Raw genomic sequence first — 27,000 nt, forward strand, 5'->3', positions numbered from 1 at the left:
GCCCTGTATAGTTTCCTATAACTGATGTAGTGGCTTAAAACAACAAAAATGTCTTATGTGGCAGTTCTAGAGGTCAGTTGTCCAAAATCAGTCTCATGGACTAAAGTCAAGGTGTTGATGGGGCTGGTTTCTTCTGGATGCTCACTTCCTTGCCTCTGCCAGCTTCTGAGGCCACCTGCATTCCTTTGCTGGGGGCCTCCTTCTTTTACACTCAAAACAGCAGCCTAGCATCTCCTCTCCTCTCTGACTTCTGCTTCTATCCTTACATCTTCCTTCTCCTTTATAAGTACCCTTGTGATTACAATGGATCCACCCAGGTAATCCAGGATAATCCCCCTATCATAACATTCTTAACTTAATCACATCTGCAAATTCCCCTTTGCCATATAAGGTAACATATTCACAGGTTCTGGGAATTAGAACATCAGCATCTTTGGAGGGTCATTATCCAGTGTACTGTAAGCTTTTTTTTTTTTTTTTTTTGAGACAGGGTCTTGCTCTTTCCTTCAGGCTGGAGCACAGTGGCTACATCATGGCTCACTGCAGTCTGGAACTTGTGGGCTCAAGTGATCCTCCTGCCCCAGCCCTCTGAGTAGCTGGGATTATAAGCATGAGCCGCCATGTCCGGCCAAAGCTCTTTCTTGAAGTAGTTAAGAGCCCAGGCTCTGAAGTCCACAGACTGGGGTTTGAATCCATGTCCCTGCCATTTTTTACTGTGTGACCTCCTATTACTCAATCCCTCTGTGCTTCAATTTCCTCGTCTGTAACATGAGGCTAATAGCTACCTGAAGGATTGATATGAGAATTAAACAAGCGATCACAGGGGTTCTAGCCAGAGGTCTTAGTTATTAACAACGAAAGTAGCCTTTGGCTGCTTTAAGCAGGAAGGTAACAGCTCATCGTCTCTAGGAAGGCTGGAAATCCAGGGTCAGACAAAGCCAGAACAAGCGAGAAGCCGACGGCCAGAATCACAATCCAAGCCATGCTATGGAACCCGCAGATGAGGCTTCCTGTTTACCACCTGCAGCCCAAGGCACCCTACTCCTGTTGCTACCATTTGTGGCCCAGCCACTCTAGGACACTTGCAGCTGTGGAGCAACACTTTCCATGGCTTCTGGCCGGAGTCCAGTTTTGGACAGGAGCATCGGATTAGCTGGCTCTGGTCACATGGCCACATGTCCACTTCCTGGTTGCAAGGAGAGCAAGGATCTGGCTTTCTTCGCTTCTTGGTGGAAAGCTGACTCTTCTCTCCCTATTCTCATCCTGGGATGGAGAATTCCCCAAACATGAAAAGGGGTTCAGCCCCCAAATCAAGCATTCAGTCGATGCCAGCAATGATTATTATTAGTCCAGACTCTCCGTTGAGAGTCGTGGTAAAATTGAACTCACTCCCTGGAATTGGACAGGGAGGCAGAGTATGGGTTCTTGTCCAGCCTTGCTAGGATGTGGCCCTGTGCCACAGGCACTGTCACCCAGATGCCAGCCAAACACGGAGAAGGTCAGTAGTCCCTGAATACCCGTCCAGTTGGTGAGACCCTGCTTGGACCAGACAGCCTAGAGAGTTGAGTACTTCATCAGCTTTTGTTGGATGGAGGACAAAAATCAAAACAAAACAGAGAGTGAGAATGAGCGTGCAACAAGAAAAGGCATCCGAAAGATGTTTTTAATGTGCATCAGATTATGCAGCCAAGCCAGGGGCCTCTGCCTGGCTTCCCGGCATGTTCCTGCCTGAAGACAACTTGATGATTTGAAGGGAGCCGCAGTCAGATTGTATACCTGTCAACTGCCTCTCCACGCTCACTGGGGCACGGGGCTGTAATGAGGCCTGACACCTCAGGAATCTGGCAGGATGCAAAACAGCCGCAGAGGGCACGGGGGAGGCAGGCGGGGCCTGCTCTGGCCACTTGGGCCTGCCTGGAATGTTCCAGAAGAGTACCAGAGGGGACCCAGGGGGTCCAGCTCTAGGTTCTTAGCCACTTGCTGGTAGGACAATGAGAAAAATCACATCAGCTCTCTGAACCTCAGTTTCCTCATCTATAAAATGGGTTTTACTCTCCCCTTAAAGGTTTATTGGGAAGATCCAAGAAAGTATATACAAAGTGCCTAACATGGCAACGCAATAAATGATCGTGATAAATATTATCATCATTGTCAACATCCTCGTCAACCCAGTCGATCCTTTCTGCTTTAATTGCCTGTTTCAGTGCTTCGGCTTCCACTATTCGAGAATTTGTTCACCATTAATTGGTTTGCTTTTGTGAGAAACTGCTGGGAGGATTTTTAGGCTAAGAGAGATTTTAGAGATGATTTTGACCAACTTATTCATCCTATTGTGGAGGAAATTAAGGCTCAGAGAAGAGAGATTATTTACCCAAGGTTGAACTGCTTGGTGTTGGAGGATTTTCAACAGCAACGATGCTGGAGAGGACATGGAAGTCCCTGGTGCCTGGGGCAGAGGGGTACAAGGAGCCCTGGGCTTGATCGTATTCCTGGAACTACTTCCATGACTCTAATCCCAGGCATGTTAGATAAATTCAGAGAAGAGACACAGACAAGGCATCAACCATCATTCTGGAAAACACGAGTTGAGTGTCATCTCAGTCCTGGGAGGTCACTGATTAGGCAAAGTCAAGGTGTCCTGAGTCCTGGTGCCCTGGTAGAAAAAACTGACACTTTCACAGCTCATCCTAGTCACATTCTAGGAACTGCATATTGCAGGCCTGGAGAGAGAGGTGAAGTCTTCTTGGAGGGTGGATGTGTTCATAGGAGCTGGTATTGGAGCTAGCCTTCAAGTCAATCACAAGATGTGATTCTGGGGAAAAGGGTTTTAAAAAAAATCACATCTGGTTAAGGCATAAGGAGGCGCTTTGTGAGGGAGATGGGACTGGCCCTATGCCTTGGAGAGGAATAGGATTTCTACAGACAGAAGAGGGTAGAAAGGCAAGCCTTGCACCAGGCACAGCCTGACGTTTCTGTGCAGGGAAGGGAGTCACCGTGAGCACTCCAGAGGAGGCCTGAGCGGAGCACAGCGCCATCATTACCACTGCCCAGCCAGAACCGGGCAGGAGGAAGCCCGAAGCAGCCCATGTGAGGGAGACACCACAGATGGAGGGCAGGTGCTGCGGCAGCCCCTCCTTCCCCTGGAGATCCTGGATTCTGAGAGGCTGAAGTTGGCCATTTCTTGTTAGGTGTGGGCTCTAGCTCTCTGAAACAATGTTTGCTAAAAGATGGAGCCAGGACCTGCCAAGGACATTGCACCCTAGTGAGCGGGGATTAGGGCTTACCCAGAGTCTCATCACGGATGTAATCATAAATCATTCACAGGAGACTATGCAGTTCCTGACTGTCAAGTTGGCTGTTGAGTTTCCATCATGTCCTTCCAAGGGAGGGTTTAGTTCTCCAGAGGAAGCAAGGCATTGGAGAAAGGTGAGAGTTTAGAAACACACACATTTGGGTTGGAGTTCCCACTCTGCCCCATTCTAGCTCAGAGACCTTAAGCAAGTTGCTTAATCTTCCTGAGCCTCAGTTTTCTCACCTATGAAGTAGGAATTATAACATATCCCCCATGGGGTCATTGTAGGATTAAATGAGATCACAGATGTAAGGTAAATGAAAAGAAGTAAAGGTATGTAACTTTGCCTGGTACATTCTAGGTGCTTTGCAAACACTCTCCTTTCCCCTCTTCACTGGCTGTGTCTGAAGCAAAGTTGTTCAGTTACAAGAATGACTTCAGGTGTGGCTAAGGCAAGACACCAAACTAGACAAAACCACCAACATTTACATCACTTCTAGGCACTCAGCTTGAGCTGGCTGTGCAAGGGTTTCCCTGCCCTTTCCCAGCCAGCATTCCAGGCAGAAAACTTCTTGGAAAAGCCAGGTGTATCAAAAGGACACGATACTTGGACCTGGAGTAAAATAAAATGGGCCACTGAGTTTTGGGCTACTAAATGTCAATTACTAGTGGTATCACCAGGCTGTGCACTGATGCTTCCCCCTCAGTGACTCTTTGTGACAGTGGAGCCCACACTCCATGCCCGTTTTGTCCTGCTTCTCCTGCTCCAGTTCCTCTCCTATGCCTCATCCCCAGGTGTGTCCTCTAGGTTGAGTATTGCCTGGAACCCCGCCTTCCCTCAGACGGCCTTTTCCCCCTGGGGATGTGTGTGCTTTTCTCTCCTCTGGACATGCATTCCTTCAACGGCTGCAGCTGGAACTAAAAGCTGTACATTTGCTTCTGTGTTGGGGTTTTATTGTTTAATTCTTTTGTGCATAGTTATTCCTTGGCAAATTTCTACCGTGCCAGACTGCCCTTTACCAAGCCCCACTCAGCTAAGAGAGGACCATCATCCTCTCTGGCACTGGTCCTACCTCGGTCCTGCCAACTTACCCATCAACACTTCCTAGGACACCCAAGCTCCAGCTCTGTGACAGCTGCATTCATCAGGTCTCTTGATTGCAAGTGATGGAAACCCAGTTGAATGCACTGAGTGTAGAATAGAATAGAATAGAATAGAATAGAATAGAATAGAATAGAATGAGAATGGAATAAAATAAAAATTAGCTAATACAACTGGGAGGTATGGGGATGAAGACAGGACTAAATCCAGAATTCAAAAATGCTAACAATCAATCATTTCTTCATGCCCTGCCCCCACCTCTAACTCTTTGCATGCCTCACTCTTACCTTCTGCAGGTGGGCTACTTTACAGGATAAAGAAAAGTCTGGATTCCAACCTCCGGCTTCCCAATCTATCAGCTGCAGAGGGACTGAAGCCAGCTTCCTGCTCCCAGTGTCCTTCTCAGGGAAGAACTCTGATTGGCCCTGTGGAGTCACATGTCCTTCCCTGACCCAATTTCTGGAGCCAGGAGGACGTTGGGATAATTATCCAGCCTGGGCCTGCCTGTACCTCCTCTGAGGCTCAGGGGCAGGGCAGCTTGCTACCAGAAGCATGGAGATGGGGAGCAAACTTATGCCCAATGAAAAGAATTGTTTCCATAGACCAGGAGAGGGCCAAGGAGTGGGAGGGAGGGAGTGCCCATCCTGTGGGGAGCAGAGGGCATCAGGGTGCCCTTGAGTTGGCCCAGGAGGGTTTGAACAAGAGCGGGAGGCTCCAAACTCTGGGCTATCCCAGGAACTGAAACGAGAGGCGAGGCGAGGGAAGGGGCCCAGTGGGAAGAAACAGAGCAAAGGAGGAGCTGCAGGTCCGTCTGCTGAGAGGAGTCCAGTTGCCCCAGCAGAGAGGGGCCATGGGGCAGGAGCCTCGGTGGGAGGATGAGAGCCAGGAATTTAAGGAATGCCAAGGCTGCCCAGTGGGCAGAGCTACCCCAAAGGCTGGTAACAGATGCTGACTGGGAGGCAGGGGCACCCTGCTGCTCCCCAGGTCTGTTCCTTATTTGCCCCTCCCACCCTGCCCCTCAGGGGTTCTGGCAAGAGCCCCTGCTGTTCAGAAGGTGGAGGATCTTATCCTGCCTGCACTGTTAACTCACTGTGTGCTCCTTGGCCATCTGCAGCCTCAGTTTCCCCACCAGTAAAGTGAAGAGGATAGAAGTGGCCTCAGCTCTACTTCTCTTCCCCAGCTCCTCCTCCCCATTGCCCCCAGGAATGAGGGCACCCCAGAAGGCCCTCGGAACCCAGGAATGTGCCCCAGGCCTCGGCCTTCCCTCAGCTCCTCCCTGAGGAAGCCAGGGAGCCGTTGGCAGGGGTGGCTCCAGGTCCCCTCCCTATCCCTCCCCTCCCCGCCCCGTTCCTGCTTCCCCTCTCTTTCCTCTTCTGGCTGCAAAGCACATACAGATGTGGGGCTGTCGGCCACAATCAGGGCGTTCAGGTGAGGAATGGGGCCTGGCAGCCCTTGGCTTGTACTCGTTTGCCTGAGCGCAATTTCCCCGTAATTACACTTCCTAACTTTTCAGCATCTGTGAAAGATCATCTTCTGACACAGCGGAGTCAGGCTTGCGCCGGCCAGGAGGCGCGGCCCTTCGCTCGGAATCATTTTCAACAGGCAGAGAAAACACATTCGTTCTTTCTTTCCGGTGTGAAGGACGTCCCCAGGAGGCAAGCTCAGAGGTGTCTTGGCGCCTGCCACCGGCATCCTCTCACGCATTCTGGCTCCCCACCCATCGCAGTGCCGCCAAGATAGTCACCCACTGGAATTACCACCCGCCTACTTTGTCAGTCACTCATGGTGACATTTATGAGGACACTCACACTATTGCCCCCCACCACACACACACAACTGCTCCAGTCCCACCTCCTCACATGTTCACCAGCCACATTCCCTGAAGTCACCTGTCTACAGCCCACACCCACACCATCACCCTTTGTGACACGCACTGCTTTCTTCCTGTCACCCCAAGTGGTGCTGATGTCATCCTCCCACATTTGCCCCATGCCACACCCAACCCCACTGCCCTGCAGCCTGCAAACCCATCTACCCTGTCCACACCAATGCCCTGGGTTCAGCAGAAGTTCTGTTCAGGGCAAGAGCAAGCAGAGCGCCTATGCGGCCTCTCCCAGGATCTTGGATGAAGACTTGCTTTAACAAGATGCAGGGGCCAGGAGGAGAAGCAGGGAGAACTACAGGCCTCAGAAACCCTGCGGAAGAAGGAGCCAGTAGGCACCTTGTAAATACATTCGAAATGTGGCCAGGGCCGGGCTCAAGCCTGTAATTGCAGCATTTTGGGAGGCCGAGATGGGCAGATTGCTTGAGGCCAGGAGTTCAGGACTAGTATGGGCAACATGGTGAAACCCCATCTCTACAAAAAAATACAAAAAAATTTTCCAGGCATGATGACATCCACCTGTGGTCCCAGCTACTTGGGAGGCTGAGTCTAAGCCTGAGAAGTCAAGGGTGCAGTGAACCGAGATTGTGCCACGGCACTCCAGCTTGGACAGCAGAGTGAGGCTCTTGTGAGTAAGCAGGAAGGAAGGAAGGAAGGAAGGAAGGAAGGAAGGAAGGAAGGAAGGAAGGAAGGAGAAAAGAGAAAGAAGAAAGAAGAAAGAAAGAAAGAAAGAAAGAAAGAAAGAAAGAAAGAAAGAAAGAAAGAAAGAAAGAAAGAAAGAAAGAAAGAAAGAAAGAAAGAAAGAAAGATGAGTGTGGCCAGGTTCTGGACAATAAACAACAGCTCAAGGGACAGGAAGACACAGGGTGTGGGAGGACAGCTGGGGGAGGAGGCCCTCATATACTCTAATCTCCTCCACCTGGGGCCTGATGGCCAACACGGCAGGGGACTCAACCCTGCTGCCTCCTGGAAAACAGACTATCAGCCAGGAAAGGCTCTCCCACTCTTATGAAAACCAAATCCCCCCAGGGCAAGTAATGCCACAAACCCAGTCTTCAGAGGTGGCCTCTCTGCTCTTGTAGTTCTGTAGGAAACATCATTACTTCCAAGACCAAGAATCTGGAAGGAGCCTGGGTGTGGGGCAGGGTTTCAAGCAAGCTTTGCATTTTGTCCAGAGAGGCAGATAGGAGGCATATGTCCCCTAGCCTGAGCCCATAGCAGACATCACTAATCCACCATGGCACAGAGAGGTTACATCATTTGGCAAATGTCACACAGCTGATAAACTCAAGGAGCCAACTTCGAACTTGGGCAGTCTGGATTCAGAGTCTTTGATCCTTAGCCACTATGCTGTATGATCCTATGTAAGTTCTGGTTCCTAGCCTCAGAAGGGGCACATGCACCTGGTACAGCTCCTAGCAGAATAAGAGATAAAAACAAACACCCTCAGGGAAGGAGGGATTAGAAAGCAGGGGCTAAATGTGAGGTTTGGTGCAGATATAAATCCAAAGCCAGGTCCTGACACTTACTGGCTGTGGGATCTGGGGCAGGGACATAAACTTTTGGAGCCCTTTCTCTTCTATTGTGAAATGGAGACAATAATGCTCTTAGAAAAGTACGTAGATCCCCTGGTTCTAAATGAGTAGCAGTCTTGATGCTCTGAGAAGCCAAGTTCTAGCAGCATTATTCACAATAGCCAGCAGGTAGAAGCAACCCATGTGTTCATTGACAGGTGAGTGGATAAGCAAAATGTGGTCTATCCATACAATAGAATACTATTCAGCCTTGAAAAGAAAAGACATTCTGATACATGCTGCGACATGAATGAATGAACCTTAAGGACATTATGCTAAATGAAATAAGCCAGTCACAAAAAGACAATCACTATATGATTCCACTTATGCAAGGCACCTAGAGCAGTAAATTCCTGGAGATGGAAAGTAGAATGGGGTTGCCAGGGGCTGGGGGGAAAGGGAAATGAGCTGTCTAATGGGCACAGAGTTTCAGATTTGCAAGATGAAACGTTCTGGAGATGTGATTCACAACAATGGGAATATACTTAACACGACTGAGCTGTACAATTAAAATGGTATAAAATGGTAAATGTTATGTATATTTTACCACAACTAAAAAACAAAACTATCTAGCAAAAAGCAATGGCTCAATAGAATGAGTTAGGTGATGTGGGTGTGGAAGAGAGGAGGGACCTGCAGCTCTTCCTTTGTTCTGTTTTTCCCACTGGGCCCCTTCCCTCACCTCTGCTTCCAGCTCCTGGATGACCAGGGTAGGGCTGGAGAAGCCATCCGAAAGCTGGCACCTGAGATGAGGTTTTGAAGAGGACACATGAGACAAGAAAGGCTCAGAGGCAGGAATATGCCCATTACCGAGAAATCCAGCCAATTTTCTCAGCTGGATTATCAGTCCCACCTCATATTCCCCCAACCCCACTTGGTGCAGAAGAGAGAATGCATTGTTGGGACATCTTGGTGGAGGAATGGAAGGTCCAGGCTGGAAGGGGCAGTGGGTGGCAAGCAGGCCAGCAGGAGGCCAGGGCACAGGGCAGGGAGGGCAGTCTGCCAGACAGCACTGAGGTCTCAGTGGATCCCTGTGCTGGCCCCACCCTGGAGAGCCTGTCCCCATGGTAGGTGCCAGCCCCATCACAGGACAGCAAATGTTGAGTGAGCACCTATTCTGCATCAAGCTAGGCAGAACATTACGGGGTTAGGGGTATGTGGAAACCAGAGACAAAAGACCCATCCCAGCCCTTGACACCAGGCACAGTGACACGGCGGAGTCAGGGAACCCTGGGCCCTATACAGACTGGCTCCCTCAACTGCATGCCTCTCCTGTGTTGCAATGCTTCATCCTGGAGGGTCCTGTCAGTCTGATTAAACATCACCTTTCCCTCAAGGGCAGGGACAAAGCTCATTCCTTCCATTCATTTAGCAAAATTCCCCCAGGGCCTCTCTGTACCCCACCACAGGGAGGGGTGCCCTGGCCTTGCCTCTCCTGCTTCTCTTGAGTGCAAATCCTGGCTCTTCCGCCTACTAGTTCCACAACCCCTTTGTGCCTCAGCTTTCTTATCTGTAAAATGGGAATATTAGTATTACCTGATTCATGGGATTGAAAAGCAACTACAACCCTTATACATAGGATTCCATAAATATGAGCTGATTTCATTTTTCTCACTGCTTCATCCTCTTCTGCACAATTTCCCTCTTCTTATCCATTCTGTTCATCTGACTCTGAGTGAAAATACATTATGTACTTTTAAAATGGATAAATAAGGCCCATTCAGTGCAGAGGGCTAACTTGAATGCTGTTTCTTCACATGCCAGTTAGGGGTCATTGCTGGAGGAACGGTCTTGGTAGAGGAATGGAAAGTCCAGGCTGGAAGGGGCGGTGAGTGGCAGGCAGCCAGTAGGAGGCCAAGGCACAGGGCGGGGAGGACAGTCTTCCCTGTTCTTTAACACACTGTCTCCTGCCACCTTGTGATGAAGGTGCCTGCTTCCCCTTCACCTTCCGCCATGACTGTAAGTTTCCTGAGGCCTCCTAGCCATGCTTCCTATTAAGCCTGTGGAACTGTGAGGCAATTAAACCTTTTTCCTTTATAATTACCCAGTCTCAGGTGGTATTATTTATAGCAGTATGAGAACAGACTAACAGACATTCTCAAGAACTACTACCCATCCCTTGCCAAGGAGACAGAGGGACCCTATTTCAGAAACAGGTGTGCAACTCAAGGCCTCCACTCCTGCCGAGGGTGTATTTCTACTGGGGGAAGGAAGGGTAAGGAAAAAGAAAAGGAGTAACACATTTCAGAGTGAAAAATCACTAGGAAGAAATAAAACAGGATGATGTGATAGAAAGCAAGGAACACTCCTGGTGTATGTGGGGCCCATCAAAGGCCCATGAAAGTCTTTGGCCATTCTTTCTTCTCTCCACCCCATGGCTCCATCCCACATTCTAAGGGGCTGCCCATGAACATGCATAGCCACATAAAAGCTCAATCTGTCTCCCCAACCTCACCATATGCCAAATAGCACCCTTGGACCACCCTTGGGCCTAGGGGTGCTCACACAAGCAGCATGGCTGGTCCCTAGAGAACAGGCCAGGGGAAGAGGTCCCCAGTCCTAAAAATAGGCTCAGAATGTTTGGACAGGGAATTCCAGAGTCCTCAGGACCACAAATGTGGTCTAGAAAAAGGATGTGTTCTTCAGGTGGGCACAGCACCTCAGCCCATGGTCTTCTTATTGCATGAGTTGGGTGCAGCCAGAGGTGGGACAGAGCAGGGCCCTGTGAGTCAGGTTCTAGAAGTGTCCCATTCTAAGGGTGGTCCTAGAGGAAGCTGCAGCAGCAGTGGTGCTGACTCTGTGCAGATAATGAGAGAAGGCCCCCAAGGGAGGGGACCTGTGAGTAGAGATCTGGTCAGGAAGCAGGCAGCCTCAGAAACTCTGGGGAAAGGCTTTTGGGGCCAGGGAGTAGCTCCCCCAGCTTTCCAGGCCCACTGACCAACCACTAGTCCCATGCACTACCCAGCCAAGCTGGAAGGGGCCCCGGGAGAGGCCATCTGGAAGCAATCTTTCCCAGCCAGCTCCCTGAAAGTGAAAGCCATTCTCTTTGATAGTCCCAAATTGCCTTTCTTTCTCCCTTCCTTCTAGGGAGGGAGGCTGCAGGAGTCTGGAAGGCAAACGTGGAAGGAAATTAGCTGAATGGTCTCAATTCTCCAGCACTGGGTGAGCAGCTCTGGAGGCTTATTGGTCAGGACTGTCTCCTCATTCCCCTCCTTATTGACTGGCGAGCATAGAATCTCTCAAGACAGAGTTCTGCTCTTCTAGGCCAAGGTATCCTGTGTGACCCTAGAGCCATTACTTTCCCTCTCTGATCCTCTGTCCTTCAGCTCCTGAAAAGGAGACATGCAAAAGATCCAACTTCCTAAAAATGTTGGAAGCTTCCATTCTGTCCCTGTGTCTTCCCAAGCACCATTTTGGACTTCTTTGTCTGACACCCTAATAACGTTCAGTTATAGTTCATCCTGCAGACTTTTAAAAACGTGTCTTCAAATTCTTCGGCATTCCTTTCATCAAGAGCTGGGGTCCCCCACCTCTTGAGTCTGGGCCAGCTTTAGTGACTGGTTAATGACTAGACTATGGCAGAATGACACTACCTGACTTCTAAGGGTAGATCAGAAAAGGTGAGGCTGCTGCTTCTGGGTTCACTGAATATCCATGCTTGAGCCCTGAGCCTCCTGTAAGATGTTCTACTACAATGAGGCCACTATGCAGTGAGGAAATACAATGTGGCTCTCATGGAGAGACCATACAGGATGTCCAGCAGTTTCTAGAAGACATAGAGAAACTTGACTAGCTCCCAGCCAACTCTTCCACCCCTCACCACTCCAGCTTCAGCCTCCATCTGTCTGGAACAGCATGAGAGGCCACAAGCCAGAACCGCCCTGCAGAGCCCTTCCTGGATTCTTGACCTACAGAAACTGTAAGTGATGCTAAAACGACTGCAGTCATTTCTAGCCCAGAGTTTTGTGTTTGTAATGAGAACCCATGGGAGCACAACATGGCCCCCTCCTCTGCCTATGCTGGACTTTTTCTGTTTGCTCTTCTGGGTCCCTCTCCATCCTTCTCCACCCTGCTCTGATGCCCCCCTCAAGACTGACTTCCCCAGCTACCCATCTGCTGTGTAAACTCCATCATCAGTCTCCCCTGCCCTCTGGTTTCTGGCTGGATTCTGCCAATTAGGGGCACTGTGAAGAAAGTGGGAGGGAGAAGGAGAAGGAGTTCAGGGCATTTATTCTAGCACCCTCCCTGCCAGGTCACCATGGCCCAGTCATGCTCCTCTACCAAAGGCCACATCTCCTACCAGGCTACCTTTGCTATGTAGCTTGCTTTCAGTGTTCCAGTAACTGCCTCCTCCTTGCCCCTTCAGGTGTAGGTGGTCATCACCCTCCTCCTCCCCAGTCCCTGTGCTTCTTTGTCCCTTTTCCATTTCCCTGGAAACCAACTATGCCTTTTCAAACAGCCCAGGACCGAACTTTTATGTAGCTACACATGTGCATGGACAGCCCCTTAGGATGTGGGATGGAGCTATGGAATGGAGAGAAGAGGGCATAGGCCAGAGACTTTCATTTGACTTTATTTAACTCTCTTTGATTCACCTGCCTGAATGTGTTCTGTTTCCTTCAGGGCCCTGACTGAGGGCAGATACCAACCCAAATCATCTGATTGCATTCCATACACCACTGTTTAACATTGTCGCATTCCCAAGCAGCACATCCATATCTGCATATCTGACAAACATTTATTCACCACCTGTTGAGTGTCTGGCCTTCCTCTAGGGTCAGGGATAGAGCAGTATGAGGGGTGTGGGCATAGGGTAAACAAGTACAGCATAGGAAATAATTTTCGATAGTGATGAGTCAATGAAGAAGATAAAGCAGGGTGATGGGATAGAGGAAGACACACCACCCCAGACATTTCTCTGAAGGCTGCCTGAGATAAAGTCCACATGGAATATTTTCCAGTATTGGAAAAGCTGCCCTCGCACACCATGTGCACATTTTTTAGCACACGACAGTACAACAGTCTTCCACAGCCACTTCCTAATTGTTCAGTTGGAAGAACAAAGCAAGAAATGAAGCTCATGGTTGTTTCTGTGAACTTCCTGAAAGGTTCTCATAGGTTGATCCAAGTTGGGGTAACAAGGGCTGTAGTTGGACTGAGCTCCAATACAGATGAAATCAAAATAGCAGAACTCATCTTTAGCATTTCTGTAGAATCCACAGCTCATTTCTCCCCGATATGCGCTGCACAGTCAGCTCTGACCTGGGGTTCTGCTCATCTTGGAAAGATGATAGATAAGGCCAGAGAGGGCTCTGGGGAAATGGTCCAAAGTCTGTTAGCAAAGAACAGTGGCACCAGGCAAGGCCTCTGAGGTCAGATCTCCCTTCTCTCCTCAAAAGCAGAGAGCCAGTTCCCATGACACCCGCCCTGGCCTGCACCTCAGCTGGGTGCATACAATGCAGCCACTTGTTTGAGACCCCAGTGAGGCCATGGGCCTTTTTTGCCCTGGGATGGACTGCAATGAGCATAAGAGCTAGGTCATTTTCTCTGCCTTTGGGGAGCCATTCCCAACAAGTTTGGCTACGAGTCCCCCACTTTCCGGGAGCTTTCTCACTTTTATCAGCTCTACAACACTTCTTCCACCTGGGATTCTCACCTGCTCCTCTCTGACACTTCAAATTCTAGAACATCTTGGTCAGTAAAGATGTCAACCTAGTCAACACCCTCATTTTACAGATGAGGAAGATGAGGCCCAAGGACGGGGTTGAGTTGCCCAAGCTCCCATAGTGGATGCAAGAACTCCAAGTAGAACCCAGGCTTGGCCTGCTACCCATTGTAGTCCTATTCCCATTTGCCTTGCTCTCATTTCATGAGGCTAGCTCAAGCCCACCCTCTCCAAAATGTCTGCTCTGACACCCGAAGCTCATTTGCTCTTCCCCATTCTCATCTCTGAGAGCCCTGGCTGTGCCCTGCTCAGTTGGCAACTGAGTATGTCCACCCTATTCTCTGGTTGTTCTTGTGTACAAATTGGGCTTCTCCAAAGAGAGTATGACCTCCAGGAGGGCTGGGACCCTTTTTTCTCCTCTTGTCGCCATCAGAATTCCTAGCAGAGGGCCAGTTTTACACCAACTCTTTGGTGTATGCTTCTGGCCTAATTAACTAATTAACTGGTAGCATTTTCCCCACTGAACTACCTCCCTCCACCTAAGAGGAAGTAGAGAATTCTTAACTAAGGAGCTGAAGAAAAACTTGAACATTCCAGCTCATCAAGCTCATCTCTGAATGCCCAGCATTTTGGATGAGTGAGTTGGTAGGTGGGTATCAGAGTGTCCTCTGTGATCAAAGGGGCTGCTGCAAAAGAATACCTCTTGAAGAAGTGTATTTCTGGGGAGGCTTTGGAAGTTGACTCCAGGGATGAATTTGGGTAGATTCCAAGGCCATGGAAAAACTCAGTGTCCATGGTTACAGGATAACGTTCTACCGTATTGAGTCCTCCTCTGTTTCCCTGGAGAAGCAGTCGTAACCCCTGGCCTCTCTCTCCAGATGATGCCACTGGCCAGAAGAGAAAGGAGAAGGGACAGCAGGCCAGGATTCTAGCCTGTAATTGTCCCTGTGAGCCACTCAGTCTTTCACAGGGTGTTTCTCCTGTGATTTTCAGTGTATTTTCATCTTTTTAGCCTCTTCCCTTGGCTTCTTTGTGGCAGTTTTTCCAAATGGTCACCACAGTGATAGAAGCCCAGCTTGTCCAAGAAGAGCCTCTCCTTGGTCTTGGCTCCTCTGCCCACTCCCCTGGGTGACCCATTGCTTAGCTGGCCCGTGCCTGGGGCTGGGGAGACAAAGACCCCCTCTTTGGATCAGGACGTGACCTGTGCTCACTGGAGCTTTTACGCATCTCTGCAATTCCTGCCTTTATCAGATTAGCTTTAATTAGACAAATGAAAATCACATGGAGCAGAGAGGGAAGGAAGTCCTGGGCTTTCAGGGGTACCTTGTAACAGAAGGGTGGGGGCAGGGTAGCCATTAGGAAAGCAGAGGGACAGTGGGTGGAGATCCCCATGCACAGATGTGGGTGCATGCAAGGACCTTCAATGAAGAAATGTCTGGGCATCTACCCAGAAAGACAAATATGCCATCATCAACTTGGAAGGGACCTTGGGACCGCCTATCAAGAAGGGCTATAATCCCAGATCCCTTTGGGACTCTGCTGAATACAGTAAGCTATAGATGTAATTTTTTAATTTTTTATGTAGTCACATTAACAATTTTTAAAGAAACTAATTCATTTTAATAATAATAATAAATTCTAATAATAAACTTTACCAACATATTTTATTTAACCTAATATATCCAAAATATTATCACTGCAACATATAACCAATATGAAAATAATTCATGAGATAGTTTACATTCTTTTTTCCACACTAAGTTTTCAACATCTGCTATGTGTTTTACTCCTACAGCCCATCTCAATTTGGACTAGCCACATTTCAAGTGCTCTATAGCCTCCGGCTGCCATACTTTGGGTAAATAGCTGTTCTGGTTTGTCCAGGACTGCCTTGGTTTTAGCACGGACAGTCCCACGTCCCAGGAAATCCCTTAGTCCCAGGTAAACTGAGATGGTTGGTTGCTCTGAATTGGATAGCACAGCCCTAGACCTTCTCCCCAGAAAAATGCACAGACATTTGACCCACAAGTTCCAGAGGTTTAGTGCTCTTTCTTGATTCTTCATTGGGGAATGTGAGATCCAATGTTATAGGCTCCCATTCTACAGATGGAGAAGGCATAACCCAGAATGGACTTGCATAGGGCCACCTGGTGACTTTGCAATTAGAACTGTGACCAGACCCGTGCATCCTGATTTCACGATGTTCAGTGCCAGCCACCAGGGGTGCTTGGCAGAGCACGATGCCTGTCGTGGTTCCAGAGTGTGAGCAGTGTTGAATAGAGGGGGGCTGATGCCCTGCAGCTCTGTGGTTCCTAGGATAAGCAGGTGCCCTCTCCGCCACACAACAGGGCTGTAAGCTGTCTATCCCAGACAGGCAGCAGAGGCGACACCAAGGGATAGTGTTAGCCAAGTGGGCACATAAAACTCCTGGCATGAGAGATGGTTTCGTGTTTCACAACTTTGACTCCCAGAGTGACAAAGCTGCATTCTTTTCAGAATTCTCTTTTTATCCTTCTGATTTGTCAAAGAGAAAGTGTTGATGTGGAGTTAGGATGTCTGACATCAATGCTTGCCAGTCCCTCTTTTCAACAGAGAGAGAGATCCAGCCTTAGGCTAGCAGAAGGCATCCATGTGTTCTTAGGATTTTCTTTTTTACTTTTTATTTTTAAATAATTATAGATTCACAGTAAGTTGCCTTGTGAATATATCCTTCACTCAATTTCCCCCAGTTCTTCAATAACTATAGTGTAACATTAAAACCACAAAACTGACATTAGTACAATGTATGTGTATAGTTTTATGCCTATTTATTTATTTATTGAGACAGGCTGTTGCTCTGTTGCTTGGGCTAGAGTGCGATGGCATGATCCTAGCTCACCACAGCCTCGACCTTCTAGGCTCAAGTGATCCTCCTGCCTCAGCCTCTTGAGTAGCTGAGACTACAGGCATGAGCTACCACACTCAGTCACTTTATGCCATTTTATCAGGTGTAGATTCTTGTACCACCACCACCAACGTCTGCCTGCCTTTTAATAACATTATTTTGTTTCCCTTCTGTTAATTTTTTCTTCTTTATTCCCTTCATGCAATTGAAACTTTTTTCATTTACAGTAATGATATAACATATCCCTTTAAATAAATTTCCTTAAGTAGAAAGAAAAAACATAAGCAGAGTTGAGGAGTTTTATTAAATATCAGTGATATAGAGGAACTTTATTAAATATTGATTAGTGGTATAGATGATATAGATGATACCCAGGTATGACAAAGTTTGTGAAAACGTCATGTAAGGGTCAAGCATAGCGGTTCACACCTGTAATCCCAGCACTTTGGGAGGCTGAGGCAGGCGGATCACCTGAGGTCGGGAGTTCGAGACCAGCCTGGCCAATATGGAGAAACCCCATCTCTAGTGGAAATACAAAAGTAGCCGGGCGTGGCGGTGCATGCCTGTAATCCCAGCTACCAGGGAGGCTGAGGCAGGAGAATCGTTTGAACCTGGGAGGCGGAGGTTGCAGTGAGCCAAGATTGCACCACGGCATTCCAGCTTGGGCAACAAGAGCAAAACTCCATCAGGAGAAAGAAAGAAAGAAAGAAAGAAAGAAAGAAAGAAAGAAAGAAAGAGAGAAAGAAGAGGAGAAGAGAGAGAGAGAGGAGAGAGGGAGGGAAGGGAGGGAGGAGGGGAGGGAGGGAGGGAGGGGACGGGGAGAAAGGGAGGGGAGGAGAGAGAGGGAAGAAAAAGGAAGAAAGAAGAAAGAAGAAAGAAAGAAAGAAAGAAAAGAAACAAAGAAAGAAAGAAAGAAAAGAAAAAGAAAGAGAAGAGAGAAAGAAGAAAGACAAGAGAAAGAAAGGAAGGAAAGAAAGAAAGGAAGGAAAGAAGCCAGAAAGAGAGAAAGAAGAAAGAGAGAAGAAAGAAAGAAAATATTCATGTAAATTAACAAGCTATATTGGAATAATTATGATGTCTCAATGTTATTTCAGTTAATCGCCTACAACCAAGCCTTTGGGTTAAGTGTTTATTAGCTATTATCATCCACTCTCACCAATGAGGAAAGGCAAGGACTTTTTTTTTTTTTTTTTTTTTTGAGGTAGAGTCTTGCTCTATTGGGCCCAGGTTGGAGTACAGTGGCACAATCTCAGCTTACTGTAACGCTCAGCCGCCTGCGGGCTCAAGCGATTCTGTGCTCAGCCTCTTGAGTATGCTGGACTACAGGTTGGGCACCACCCTAGCCCAATTTTTTTTCTGTATTTTTAGTAGAGACGGGTTTTTGCCATGTTGGCCAGGCTGGTCTTGAACTCCTGACCTCAGGTGATCTGCCCACCTCAACCTTCCAATGTGTTGGGATTACTGGTGTGAGCCACCACGCCCGGCCAAGCAAGACATTTTTAAAGTCTAGAAGCATCAACCTAGATTTCCTTTCTACACACACACACACACACACACACACACACACACACACACACAGAGAGAGAGAGAGAGAGAGAGAGAGAGAGAGAGAGAGAGAATCCTCTGTAATTCACAAACATGTGGGCATATCATACATATCATTTAGCAACCTCTTATCCAGATCTGACTTTTGAAAATCCTAAACCAGGATTCCATGGGCTGTGTTGTCATTTAGGAGGCCACAAGATTATGGTAAAGCAAGGGTGTCCATACCCCCATGACGTCCTCTCAAACTCTGCTCAGACAGGGAGGTGCTGCTAAACTCCATCCATCCTGGTGTTGAGCCACAGCAGGCATCCTCGGTGAGGGTGGACAGGCAGAAATGCCTGGCGAAGGCCCTTGGTCTGGAGCCCAGGGCCCAGCATCTCCCCAGGATCTACTCTCTGTCTTTTAATAGCCTGGATGCTAGTGGATAACAAGGTCATCCTGCGTCGTTCTCGAAACCCTGATGGCATCAAAAAGTGCTAGAGCTGGAAAGGACCACAGACACGCTGCATTTGACAGAGGAGGACACCATGGCAGAGAGGGGAGGGGCAGGGTCCAAGGCCACCCCACAGGTGAGGGCGGGGGCAGATCCCACCCACCCACAGGCAAAGGGCAGCCCGGCCTATCTAAGATCCAGGCCTGATTTCTGCAAATGTTTGTTGAGTGAGTAAATGCATAATCTACCAACCTGATTGTCCTGTCACTTCCCTGCCATTATTCTGTGCTTCTCCCTGGAGTGGATGTGAAATATTGGCCTGCCTCAAAGGCTCTGAATCAATGCACATCCCTTCAGACACCTTCAGAGATTCTGAGTCAGGAGGTTTGGAGAGGAGTCCAGGAGTTTGAATTTTAAACAGTGTTTCCCCTCTTCCCCCTCTACCGGAGCTCCTGGGTGCAAAGTGATGTCAGTGTAGATCTCCAGGGCGGGTGATTTGACCACTGTTTCCCTCTGTAGCCTCCTCTTCTAACAGGCTGCAGAATGCTCCCAGCTGACAGTACTGGCATTGTTCAGAAACCTGTGGGCCCTGCCCCTCCCTTTGGACCATTTACCCAGAGCAGGGAGCGATGGGATGGACTAATGGGGGGCCTGGCTCCCCTCCGACACTCACCCTCAACACCAACCAGGCTTAGCCTGGGAGAGCCGATGAGTGTCCATTACCATAGCAGACCCCATAAAAAGGATTACGGGCTGTTGCTGAGTTTACAAGCCTGTTCTTGTAAAGCTGCCAGACTTGGGGTGGCCACAACCCCTCTGGAAGGAGGATGAAAAGAAATGTTCCCTCTGCCCAATGCCACACACCCATCCCTTTCATGGGAACCATAGTGGCCTGGTTGAAAGAGCACTGGACCGTGAATCAGAAGACCTGGATCAAATGGAGAGACAGCAGCTCACAGCTGAGCTGCCATCAGCTGGACCCTAGCCCTCTCCAAACCTCTACTTTCCCAACTGTGAAGTGGGTGCTGCACTCACCTCCCAAAGGTGGCGGTGCACAGGACTCCAGTTAAACCTTCGATGTTGTGAAACTGTCACAGGGCCCACATCAGAGAATATGACTTTGAGTAGTGAGGGAGTCTCTCTGCTCCTGGGGAAACAGGACTCTCTTCAGCAAAGTTGGAAAAGAGAGGTGTGCTCATGGTCCCTGTTTCCATCACCAGTCCGGTGCCTGTGGCTGAAGATGTGGCCTCGCAGACAGACGGCAGCAGGGGAGGACAGAGATCTGGGCCAGTCCCTAAAGACCCTCAGGCCTCTCTGGCACCTGGCCAGGCTGGCTTTCTAGCGGCCCTTACCATGTTGAGGCCTGGTTTGTGTCTGGCAAGAAGCCCCAGGCTAAGCCAGACTATGCCCGCTTGACATTTGATCTCAGGGCTCTTTCCCCTGTCGGCCTCCAAACTTGGATTATCTGTGTCAGGCCCGTCTGAATTGATCAAACCCAGAGCCCCGGAGCCTGTGGACAGTCTGTAAAACGTGAGGTGCGACTGGGTGTTTCTCAAGAGCACTTCCTCTGTCAGTAGACCAGGCAGCCCCAGAGGTGGGGAAGGGAGAGCTGCTGCTCCCCATAGAGTTTCAGGAACATTTCCAGTGAATGTGTCTGGACAGGGGTTTTGAATCTTGTTGGCAAAAGACCAGAGAAGCGGTCTGCTGGTGGTGCCCACAGGGGAGTGGCCATAGGGACCAGGGTGTAGGTAGGGTCATGGTTCTGTGACCCAGGTCATACTGTTGTCATTTAAAGCTAATGATAATGATAAATAGCAACAAACAGGTGCAAGGCTCACACCATGCTGAGTACTCTGCTCTCATTCTCATCCCCACCCATTATGGCTATTATTGCTCTACCCTCTTTACAGAGGAGGAAACTGAGGCTCAGATAGGCCCGCTGACCTGCCCAAGGGCATATTGTTGGGACGTGGGAGAGCCAGAACTCAAACCTAGCACCAAGGACTCTTAAGAAAATGCTCCCTGTTCCCCAGTGGGAGGCGGGGGAGGGAGAAAGATTGAAATCCCTTTCCTGTTTTTTCACTCACGTGGCAATTTCTGTTTCTAGCATGTGTGCCCCCGATCTGCCTTCCCCCGGAGCTTCTCCCTACCCCTTGACCTCCCACTCAGGACTTCTACGGGCACAACCTGGGCAAGATCAATTATAAGCAAACTTGAAAAAAGTAATAGGGACTAATTGTTTTTAGGAAATATAAATGAAAATAACCTGTTGCTTCGTGTGCCCTTGGGCAAATGACTTTACCGCTCTGAGACTCTCAGGTTGTCTCTGCAAAATGAGGCTAATAATGTCTCCTATCTCACAGGGCCACATTGCGGCAGCCCCGTGGCTGACACTAGTAAATGCTCAATAATAGTGAGTTCTTGCTGTTAGTAGTAACAGTGCAGAGAAGGTGAGTAGATGGAGGTACCAGAAGCACCCAGGGGAAACATAGGGTGTTTCCATGGTGATAACATTATGGAAGCTTGCATCCGTGAGAACTACCCAAAGTCCGGTGACCCAGGTAGTGGGAGCTGGGGTTCAATACTCCACTATGGGAGGTGGGCTTGCAGGAGGAACCAGGTCCCATAAAGGAGGCTGGGGTCAGGCAGGGCCCCACCTTAGAGGGAGCCAAGGGGAGGAGCAGGTATGCAGGCAGAGGTGGTATCACAACCAGAGCCCAGGTTGTAACAACTGGAGCTTCTTCCGTCTTTCTCCACCTGGTACTGATGTCCGGACCCTACTCAGGGGCAGCTCAGGGGCAGTTCTGCTTGTCTCCAGTGGCCACAGGCTGATGGGGCCGAAGCTCCCAGAAGCTGCAGAGGCTGCAGGATGAAGGGAAGCTGGGATGGGGACTCAGGGAGGCCAGAGTCTGCTCCCATTGGAGGGGTTCAAGGTTGTGCTTCCCCATGCTTCAAACTTCCATTACTGTTGCCCTCTTCCAGGATTGGTCAGAGGCTGTGCCTGTGATGGGCCTGGCCCAGGTGCCTCGTACTTCTTGTTGTGCTGGAGTGACTCATGAAACCTGATTGTTTTATTTTCAGGAATTTCATGAGCTAGTTGTTAAACGCAGCCATTATTAAAAATCAAATTATATAAACATGCAGGTAAATAAATCATATTAAAAAGCAAAGGTAACCATCAAAACTTACCATTTCCTAAGTATGGTAGTTCATTTTTACTATTCTCTCTGCTCAGGAAGCTATTTCCATCTATGGTACCTATATAGAAACACTGTACAATCATGTACCTGCACACCTCTTCCCAACTCTGAAGTCAGTCTCATTTTTTTTTTTTTTTTTTTTTTTTTTTTTTTTTTTTGAGACAGAGTCTCTCTCTGTTACCCTGGCTGGAGTGCAATGGCGTGATCTCGGCTCACTGCAACTTCCGCCTGCTGGGATCAAGTGATTCTCCTGCCTCAGCCTCCCAAGTATCTGGGATTACAGGTGCCACCATGCCTGGCTAATTTTTGTATTTTTAGTAGAGACAGGATTTCACCATGTTGGCCAGGCTGCATCATCTTTTAAATAATTTTTTTGTTAGTGATACCATCTTGGTAGCTTGAAATTTGGTCAGAGGGCAGTATTTACACCATGGAAATCAGCGAACACTGCAAATCAGGCCCATCCCCTTTCTGGAGCTGATTGTTAAACTCTTAGGAGCACACCACTGCCACACACAAGCCAGGATGCAGGGGAGCTGGGATGGGGACTCAAGGAGGCCAGAGCCCACCCTCAATGGAGAGATTTAAGGCTGTGCTTCCCCAGTAGGATTTACTTCCACCCCAGAACGCCAGGGTTTATTTTAGAACATTAGAAGAGTCTCCTGAATTGATCATGACCCATTGTTTCCTCAGCAGGCGGAAGGCTCCACCTCCCATTGTCCACCACTCATCCCAGCTCCTCAGAGGCTCCTGCAAGACGGGAGTGGGAGGAACCTTGAGGTCAGAGCCTTGGACGGCTGCCCTGTGTGCTGGTGGCTTCTATTGTGAGCACCCGAGGATCTTGGAGCTTCCTCATGGCTGGGCCTCAGAACCCACTGGGGACCAGCCTGTTTATGGTAAATGATGCTTGTTCACTTTGATTCCTGTTTCAGACCTCAGGGCCACTACTGTGTCTCCACAAATTAAAGGCTGCTTGTGTTTGGGGGATTAAGCAATCCTGCGGAGCCCTGGGAACATACGAGGCTTCCATGAGGGTAATCAACTGGGCCTCCCAGATGCAGCTGTGGGGCACGCCCATGTCCACACCAAGGCCAAACCCTTGGCTAGTGTCTCAGGGTTCCGGGGACCAGGTGACACCACAGCTGCTCTACAAGCACACACGGTTTAGAAAGAAAAGAAAACCCACAAACTTTCAACACTGTTGCCTTTTTCCTTCTCCACTTCTGGGTCTTTGAGATGCTATTCCTCCTGCCTGGGAGGTGCCCCCCACCCCTGCGCCACCAATTATATACATCCCAAACTGAGATGCATATGGTCTTCAGTTTTAAAGGCCCAGCTCAAATTCCATGAGCCCAGGAGTAAGAATAACGACATCCAATATGTGCTTCATCTCAGGGTTTACAAAGTGCTTTCTTCCCCTGCTTTATTTTCTTGCATATGTCCATTCAACAAATCCACAGTGGCTGGGTGCAGTGGCTCATGCCTATAATTCTAGCACTTTGGGATGCCAAGGTGGGCGGATTACCTGAGGTCAAGAGTTCGAGACCAGCCTGGCCAAGGTGGCAAAACTCCATCTCTACTAAAAATACAAAAATTAGCCAGGCGTGGTGGCGCATACCTGCAATCCAAGCTACTTGGGAAGCTGAGGCAGGAGAATCGCTTGAACTCGGGAGGTGGAGGTTGCAGTGAGCCGAGATCACACCACTGCGCTCCAGCCTGGGTGACAAGAGCAAAACTCCATTTCAAAAAACAAACAAACGAAAAAACAAATCCACAGCAAGTCCCCAGTCATCACTGTGTTCTAGGCCCTGGTGTGGTGGATGGAGCTCATCCTCTGGGGAGATGTTCAAGACCCACAGGGCCCAAAGCAGCAGCATTTCCATTTCACAGATCAACAGAGGCTCAGAGAAGTAAAGTAATTTGCTGCCAAGTGGCTCAGCTGGAGTGGGGGGGGGTGGTCAGAAAAATTTCTGTCTTCCTGACTCCCTCCCTGATCCCAGCTAATTTATCTAGTCCTTTATCCTGTGACAATAAGAAAGATTGAACTGGGAAGAAAAAGAGAGCCGCTGCGGAGGTGCCCAGCTCTATGGGACTCTGAGGGTGCCAGGTGAGTGTCTAGAGAGGGTCTTTGCGCAGCTTGCTGTGAATGTGTGATCTAAGTCTCTCCACTAGCTCGAGAGCTCTTTAGCAGAGACCAACATCACTGCTTAAGATTTGGTGGCATCAACTCAGAGTTTCTTTGCCAGTTTCCTTTTAGATATATCCCAACCCTCCCTCCCAGCCTCTGTCACTCTCTTGTGTTACAGAGATTCATGGGAAGGACTTGACATCCTGGTTGCTCCCTGGAGGTGGCAGCCCTGACCTATCATTGCAACCTGTGGAAGCCCAGCCTGAGCTCAGCACAGTTAGGAACTCTAAAACATGAATGTAAAAAGTAAATGAGCATCCTCTCCCTCCATACAAAAGCATCCTGGGCTGCCTCTGTCAGATGGAGAGCTCCTGGAGTCTCCTCCTAGGGTCTACAAGGCCTCAGGGCTGGCTGTGAATTTGCATGGGAAAGAGGGCGTTTGCTGTCATGCTCCCATTGTAAAGGGAGCACAGAGCTCTGCCTTAGGGTAAACCTCCTCTCTCAGATGGTCATGTCCCTCCCAGGAACTGCAGGGGGAGGGGCCTTCCAGTTTCTGTAACACCCATCAGTGGGCGTAGCCCATGCAGAAAGGACTGACCTCTTCCACCACCGGAAGGCATAAAAGGAAACTGAGGCCCAGAGAAGGAATGCCACTTACAATGCACTGCCTCTCTCTCTGAGCCAAGCACTTCTTTATGATGTTTAATCTGAACAACGTCCCTCAAAGGTGGGCTTTATCGTCACCCTCTGTTTCACAGGTATGCTGACTTGCCCAAGGCCCTCCAGGTAAGAGATGGCAGAGCCAGGGTGGAAATCTGAGTTGGCCCTCCCAATTCCTACACCACGTCACTTCCGCTGAAATGGGAATGGTAGCCCCTATCATTCCTATCCTGCCATGGGGCTCACCAGGAAGATTCAACTAAGACGGTACAGGAAGCCTTTTAACTCTGGGCCTGGCATGAGAGCGTTCCATAAGGAGCCCTTCCTTCAAAGGGAGGCAGCATCAAGGAGTCCTCCTTAGTTTCAAATCAATGTCCAGATCCTTAACAACCACTGAGTGCTTTGCTTTTCAAAAGTTTGAGTGAGATGTAACATACATAAAGTACACAAGTCTTAAGTATGTGGTGCAATGAATTTTCATGTATGAATACCTTATATATGTACTCTTTAGATTAAGAAATAGAACATTTTCTGGGCCGGGCGCGGTGGCTCAAGCCTGTAATCCCAGCACTTTGGGAGGCCGAGATGGGCGGATCACGAGGTCAGGAGATCGAGACCATCCGGGCTAACACGGTGAAACCCCATCTCTACTAAAATACAAAAAACTAGCCGGGCGAGGTGGCGGGCGCCTGTAGTCCCAGCTACTCGGGAGGCTGAAGCAGGAGAATGGCGTGAACCCGGGAGGCAGAGCTTGCAGTGAGCTGAGATCCGGCCACTGCACTCCAGCCTGGGCGACAGAGCGAGACTCCGTCTCAAAAAAAAAAAAAGAACATTTTCTGTACCCCAGAAATTTCTCTTCTGCACCCCAGAAGGTTCTCTTCTGCTTCTTCCAATCAATCCTCTCCCAAAAGCAACCACCAACTGAGAAGCTTTTAAAATATATGTAATTATATACATTCATTCCCATTTTTCAGCTTAAAAAACTGAGGCTCTCTGGAACTGATGACTCTGAAGGTACCAGTTGCTGCTGTAACAGAAGGTCCCTGGGACTTGTTGCCAGTCAGTGGGTGTTGCACAGGGAGCCACCCAGACTCTTCTGCCTGAGTGAACATGCTCCAGACACCTCCTTTGGGTCAGGGCAGTGACCAGTGTGGACAGAACCCAACCCTTGGCCCACATAGGCTATCCTCTGAGCTCCCTCCTGAGGCCACAGTCCCCGGCAGTGGTTTGAGGCAGGGCTACTCTGCCCGGACGACCTTAGCCACACGCAGCTCCCCGATCCCCGGCTCTGAAGGGTCTCACCTTCCCTGTTTCCCATCAGCCCTTCAGCATCCATGAAATATTAGGAAAATGGGTTGAGTATTAGGTAATGACTGTCCAATTTATTCTGACAGCAAGAACCAGAGGGAGGAAATTGACATTGGTGATTTTACTTAGGACCTGACAACTGTAATTATTCTTCACTCCTTTTCCAGGGAGCGGGGGGCCTCTGACAGCTGTGCAGAGCTCAGGTGGAGGCCTTGCGTGTGCTGACCGCTCCTCAGCTGTGTGGACGAGGCAGGCAAGCGTGATCACATTCGGGGTCCTCTGGCACTTCTCTGGAGGGTGCACCATCATTTCCCCTGTTCTCGGAAGAAGCAGTCGAGGTTCCATGAGGGTAAGCGAGTTTGCCAAGGTCACTGTTAAATGGCAGAACTGGAATTCAAGACCAGTTTTATCTGTGTCCTCAGCTGACCATTCCACCACGTGGCCCCAGGGAAGTGCCCTGGCTTGCTCTGACAGTCCCACTAGATACAATCTGGTCCCATGCCTTGGTTCGTTCATCCCTGCTCTGACAAACAGAATCCTGGGGATCCCATGGCAGGTGACACAAAGTCAGCCACACTCTCAAGCCCCCTGCTGCCTGGACAAGCAGGTAGCCCCGTCTCTAACTCCAGGAGGCTGGCCAGAAGCCCCTGCGTACCTGTATAATTAGGAATGTCCTCCAGGGTATGTGACTCATCCTCCAGCTATGTGGGGTGCATACAGGGAGGGTGAGGGGCGAACCCTCCTGCCAGGTCCATGCTAATTTCAGGTGCTCTCCAAAGCCTCTTATAATTCCCAGGCTTGGGACAGATCCAGGGGACTACAAACTAATCGGTTGCATGCTGCACATGTCCCCTCCCTGTTGGGCCCCTTCACTGGTCTTATGAGTCTCAGTGTACCCCCATGAAATGTGGACATTTGCATCCACCACATAAGGATGTCTTATGGCTCTAATGACAAGGAGGATGCTTCATCCTGTGCACTCCATATATGCATGATCAGCTCTACTAACAAAACGCAGACTTCCTTCCTTCCTTCCTTCCTTCCTTCCTTCCTTCCGTCCTTCCTCCCTCCTTCCCTCCCTCCCCTTCCTACCTTCCTTCCTTCCTTCCCTCCTTCCTTCCTCCCTCCCTCCCTCCCTTCCTCCATCCCCTTCCTTCCTTCCTTCTTTCCTTCCTTTCTTCCTTCCTTCCTTCCTTCCTTCCTCCCTCCCTCCATCCCCTTCCTTCCTTCCTTCTTTCCTTCCTTTCTTCCTTCCTTCCTTCCTCCCTCCATCCCCTTCCTTCCTTCCTTCCTTCCTTCCTTCCTTCCTTCCTCCCTCCCTCCC

At 49.3% G+C, this 27,000-nt stretch overlaps 1 protein-coding gene and 1 long non-coding RNA gene across 4 annotated transcripts in view; one reads left to right on the forward strand and one right to left on the reverse strand.

Moving 5' to 3' along the window:
* Nucleotides 1–598: 598 nt before the first annotated feature.
* Nucleotides 599–4,813, reverse strand: LOC108519232 (uncharacterized). Its single transcript, XR_001882577.1, has 5 exons — nt 4,682–4,813; nt 4,385–4,480; nt 3,285–3,397; nt 2,372–2,812; nt 599–1,578 (listed from the first exon to the last, which is right to left on the reverse strand). It is a non-coding gene; the product is annotated as an uncharacterized LOC108519232 (long non-coding RNA).
* Nucleotides 4,814–7,027: 2,214 nt separating this feature from the next.
* Nucleotides 7,028–27,000, forward strand: part of LOC108519233 (uncharacterized) — a 22,254-nt gene continuing 2,281 nt past the window's right edge. For 2 of the 3 annotated variants that reach the window (XM_017858066.1, XM_017858067.1), the window contains exons 1-3: nt 7,028–7,640; nt 22,274–22,476; nt 25,844–26,025. In XM_017858066.1, coding sequence (XP_017713555.1) covers nt 7,624–7,640; nt 22,274–22,476; nt 25,844–26,025 — 402 coding nt within the window. In that variant the 5' untranslated portion in view covers nt 7,028–7,623. Of the gene's footprint in view, nt 7,641–22,273; nt 22,477–25,342; nt 25,383–25,843; nt 26,026–27,000 lie in introns of those variants that run through there. The other variant, XR_001882578.1, reaches the window with a different exon arrangement.

This window comes from Rhinopithecus bieti, unplaced genomic scaffold, assembly GCF_001698545.2.
Source record: "Rhinopithecus bieti isolate Rb0 unplaced genomic scaffold, ASM169854v2 scaffold_46101, whole genome shotgun sequence".
Lineage (NCBI taxonomy): Eukaryota > Metazoa > Chordata > Mammalia > Primates > Cercopithecidae > Rhinopithecus > Rhinopithecus bieti.